The sequence below is a fragment of the Aplysia californica genome, unplaced genomic scaffold (genome assembly GCF_000002075.1).
Source record: "Aplysia californica isolate F4 #8 unplaced genomic scaffold, AplCal3.0 scaffold00622, whole genome shotgun sequence".
Classification (NCBI taxonomy): Eukaryota; Metazoa; Mollusca; class Gastropoda; order Aplysiida; family Aplysiidae; genus Aplysia; species Aplysia californica.
Window position 1 is genome coordinate 351134 of NW_004797892.1, and position 5053 is coordinate 356186.

The following is a 5053-nucleotide window of genomic DNA, read 5'->3' on the forward strand; positions in this document are numbered from 1 at the left end:
TGCAAGGAATCTAAAACTTGTCCATCTACTTTTTTAAGACACTTGTGTCTAATTTTTCTCATTATACTTAAACAAATATTCAGGCTAACCAGTTGTTGGCAGGAATTTAAAAAAAATTTAATAAATGACTTTTCGAGAAATAAGCCTACTGAAAGTTTCAAAGAGATCTTCGTACTAGAAGTATTATAACATGTGAAGAATACAACCACGGGGGTACAAGATGGATAGAGTTAATAAAACAAACTTTGCTTCATTCACAATCTTCAGTTGGTCATCATAGAAATACCGCAGACTAAGAAACCTCATCAAACTATATCTTGTCAGCTCACTAATACACACCAGTAAAACTATCATGACAATACCCCCCCTCCCCAACAAATAGAACTGTACCATAATGCTGCACCCTCTTCATCAATTTTTTCTAAGTAGCTTATAAAGTCTGGATAGAAATGACTGATAAAAATCAAAACTGCTTATAAATTTCTTCCTGAAATGAGAACATAGATTGTATTGTCCAAGACTTCTAATCAAATGTCTGGCTCATCCAATTCATTTCCACAAAAATGTTTGAAGGCCACCCCCATTCAGACATCAAACTTCATTCACAAAAATATAATTTCTTTACATGATCTATGGGTAGAATTGTTTCCGCCAAACCATACAGTTCCACAGTTTTCAAACAGATGCTGACCTGCATTTCTTTTTTTAAATACTGCATTGATTTCTTTTTTTAATTCCGGGGTTTCCAAATGGCAAGAGAGGACTGAAAATATCTGCAATTATGCACCAAAAAACCCCAACCTTACAAAGACAAAAATGTGGGAAAGGAAACGAATTGAATTACTCTTAAGGAAATATGGGAAGAAAATTATAATCCTTAAACAGGGTTATTGTCAGGTCTGAAACTAGCAACATTTTTATCTACAAACTCACAACTCGTGAAAATGCACAGTGAACAAAACATAGACATTAAAATTGAAAGAGAAATATGACATTTAAAAAAAAGGAGAAAGTAATTTTTGATAAGATCTGTGTTGTGCAAAATGACACCAAGACCCCCCCCCCCCCCCCCCCGCCACAGTAACGAGAATTTCAATTCAACAGTAATCTTCTTATTTTCCCACACTCCAAGCCTATTTTCTAATTTCATATATGAAAAGAGAACATAATGATTAGTGGCCCATGCTGTCTACACTTCATAGACTTTAAAGATATTTTTCGTGTATAAAGAATTGTTCCATCATTGAGGTCCTAGAGGGACTATGATAATGTGAAATATGACTTAATACAATTGGACACTGAAGATTAAAAACTGGTGAGAAGTCAATAGAAAAAAAAGAGTTCTTTTTATCAACTCTGCTGCCATGAAGACTCGTTGCTGATTTTTGCAAGTTACCAGGCTCACCCATTACGAATGGGAGAAGTAAAACAATTAAATCAATGAAACTGCACTCGCCTCACTTGACACCCCTAGGGAGCATCAAGGGGAAATAGTGCAATTAAATTTCAAACTAAAAAGTGATACATCATAGGCACTTCCACCCTGCATAATAAAAGCAAAATAATGTGAAATCAGTAGAATTATTTCTCTGGGGCATGGGGCGTGCTGTAAGACAATCCAGAAAGTTCTAATACGAATATAGCAACACCCTTCAAATTAGGAAATAAGATCATAAAAGAAAGTTTTCTTTGGCCTCTATCACAAGGGAAACTCATACTCTAATATTTTAAATCCTTACACATTATTCAAAAGAGAAGAAGGAAAATACTGTTCATATTTATGTTTCCAAGTAATGTGAACTTTTCGGATGTATATATTATGTTATGAGTGTCACCATGACTACTTCATGTCTTATTTTCAATTTTAGTCAATGCAATTTTTAGGCTTGCAGAAACATTCTGATTCCAATAAGAGACCTATCTCTTTTTACATGGTTTCATTGCGGGCTTCAGTTGGCCGACAGTGCACACTGTATTCTGGTGAGAATTAGCAATTACACGACAAATCAATTAACATTAATATCCCTGAGTAAAATTACACACCTTATCAGTAAGTCCAATGATTAGTGAAAAATAATGTCTCGGATGTGAACTACAAGACAAGAGGGACTTTTATTTCCGCACAAAATTATCCCTTCAAGATGACTCGATAAAAAAACTTTGGTCAAGAAATGTGCATACCAAATTAAAGGCAATGTTACAAATGTCTTCGTGAAGTTTAAAAAATATTCTCTCCTACATAGTTAAGTCATGATGCTATAATGGCAAAGAAATAAATTAAATGACTGAAAGATGGCCAGTAGTATGGAAAGATGTACAAGGTGAGATCAGCTGTCATTTACAACTTGCTCGTCCATTCCATCAACTTCATGGACAAGAGCCCGCTCCAGGATGACACGGCCTTCTTTGTACCTTTGGTTGTCCTCTGTGGCAAACTCATAGATCCAGCCCAGCTTAGCGTTGCAGTTTTTGCATGACACGTCTCGTACCATGTGCCTCCCTGTCAGCATCACCCGATCCTGCACTTCACTGTACTGAAGGTTCACCACACGGTTGAAGAGAAAAGCTCGACCGGTGGCTCCTGTAGAATATAAAAAAAGAAAACATTAGGTAAAACTGTCCCCATCGTTTTATGCACGAAAAATTCTGAAATTATGCAAACTGAGCCCAAATATGGGAAATTATGAGATTCTGTTAATTTTAACAAAGAAGGATAAAGGGAAATAATCAGAAATTATGCAAAAAATGATCAAATTTTGCTAAATTATGCGGGGTGCATAAAACCACGGGGACAGGTAAAATGATATTCTTATTGGATGAAAAACCCAGAAATCTTATCTTTGAAAAAAAAAATGTGATAAGTGTACAGGTCATATAGAAGACAGGAGTGCTTTGTGTAAAGATGAAAGGTAAAAGGAGGAGGATGGAAATAAACAGGGCAGAGACAGAACACCCAGTAGTAAACAAGAGATATACATATATTAAGTTGAAATGGTTAACTCTCCAGGAGTCTACGTCTGATTACATCAGCAGTAAGTTTTGTTCTGGGGTGTCACAGCAGCTGATTTAAAAGGCCATAATTTAAACTGCTATTTCAGCTCATTTATCGTGTTGTTTTCTCTCACCATACATTTTAACCTCTGCAGAAATGAGCTTCACTTCCTATGTACATTCTTCTATCTGGAAATGTTTAGGTATATGGCCTTTATTTGCTTAGTTTGCCTGTTCTCAAGTATTTTCCAACAAAACATTATGATGAAATCATATAATTTCCCCTACACCACAGACTACTTCCTAGGGATGCTTGGGGGATTAACAGAACCTGTTCTAAACCGAAACCTGCTTTAACAGAATCTCCCCGCTTCCCTCTTGAAAATTTCTCTATAATACGCTGTCTAAGACAGTAACCTGCTCAACTCAGACAAGGAATGAGAAATTCCTGCCCTTCAAAAGGTATTGACTGGTCGAAGATGAAAAACTTTAAAAAAATAGAATAGAGTTGGCGGAAGTAAAAGATGGGTTTACTTTTTTTAAATGGAGAAATAAACCAATTTTGTTAAGTCGCTGGGGGGTATATTTGATTAAATCTTTCATATTTGTTCCCTCAAACTTACCTGTAAAACGTGTTGAAATCAGTTCTGCTCTATTTGTCAGGGCAACATTGCAACTCCCACAAGTGAAAAGACGAGAGCCTCCAATGTGTTGAAGAAATATGCGTCCCATGGCTTAACAGGAAGAGATTAGTCTGTGAATAAAGGAAGCACAACATTACAGTTAAACCTGCTCTAATGAGGGAACAAAGAGTCAAAGAGGAGGTATGGGGAGGGGGAAGGGAAGGGGGAGTTCGGGTAACCTTTTGCCCCCACAAATAAAGACATCTCGTATAATAATAATGCTTTGAATAAATATAAATTCCTGCCTGGTACAACTTTCATTTTTATAGAGTATTCAAAAACTTAGAAATAGAGTCTACCTCCCATATGGGCAGGATAGTTCAGAAATTCTTCAAATCAAAAATAAGCTTGAGGCACTACTGCACCTTTTCAACCAATACAACTCAATTTATCACAGGGAAGCTGAGAATAAAAACTCAATGAAATTTTGCCAAGGCAGGGGCAAATGATGATTATATGATTTTATTGGTTCACAGAAGCCTCGGATCTGACAAGCACCTAGGGAGCAACAGTTAGGATTTTGCTGTTGCAACCAGAAGATGTGAGTTTGATTCTTGAGAGGAGAAGTTATTTTATTGAGTACAGTCAAACCTCATTATACTGCCAACCGTGCTTGCCGCCAGTTTTTGCCAGTGTATGAAAAGGAACGCTTATAAAATATATATACATAGTACTTGCACCTTTACACCGCAATCCGCCAACTGACTGAGTAAGGTACTTATTTTACTATGTGCAAATTTGCCCTGTTACGCTGCCAGCGAGTTGACCACAAAAAGAACACATTACATATCGAGGCATGACCCCCATCTATTGGCAGCGTGATAATCTTTTTCAAACACATGCCTCTGCCAGTTCTGTCTATTTCTAGTGTTTGTCGCCGATTTGCACTGATTCTGAAAAAAAACCTATGTTTTTAAGCGTTCGTCACATATAAAAAAAACTTTAAAAAGAAATGAAATGGTAAAGTCAAGTGGAGAAACGTCAAAGGAACCGTGCCACCTCGGACTGTTGGCAAAATATCTGCCGTCGCCAGATGTCAGCCTTGATGACCCTGAGGCTTTAGTATTGTGAGGACTCACACTCAATAGACGTGTATTGTTTGAGGTGGCCAGAGGACTGACAAATACTGTACCCACGGCTGTCTAAATCGCCCCAAAACCGCCAGTTTAGTTACCGGGCAAGGGTTTCCCGCCGACCACCCCGAGACGGTAATAAATCAGCTGTCAGCCATGCAAGGTACCGTGACGGGTGCGGCACTCCCGGCGTGCCTCCACCGTGCCCAGGAAACTTGATTCCAGTCATTTTCGATTAATTTGATCCCCAATATCTCCCGATCTAAAGATGCGATGTCTCCACGTGGGGTCTCATTTTAAAGGGCT

General features: G+C 37.8%; 1 protein-coding gene across 1 annotated transcript in view; it reads right to left on the minus strand.

Annotated features, from left to right (window-relative positions):
• Positions 1 to 708: 708 nt before the first annotated feature.
• Positions 709 to 5053, minus strand: part of LOC101857826 (protein yippee-like 5) — an 8168-nt gene continuing 3823 nt past the window's right edge. Inside the window, exons 2-3 of the mRNA XM_005107680.3 lie at positions 3615 to 3745; positions 709 to 2581 (exon numbers count right to left, since the gene is read on the minus strand). Of these exons, the coding sequence (XP_005107737.1) occupies positions 2328 to 2581; positions 3615 to 3723 (363 nt within the window). The 5' untranslated portion in view covers positions 3724 to 3745 and the 3' untranslated portion in view covers positions 709 to 2327. The remainder of the gene's footprint in view (positions 2582 to 3614; positions 3746 to 5053) is intronic.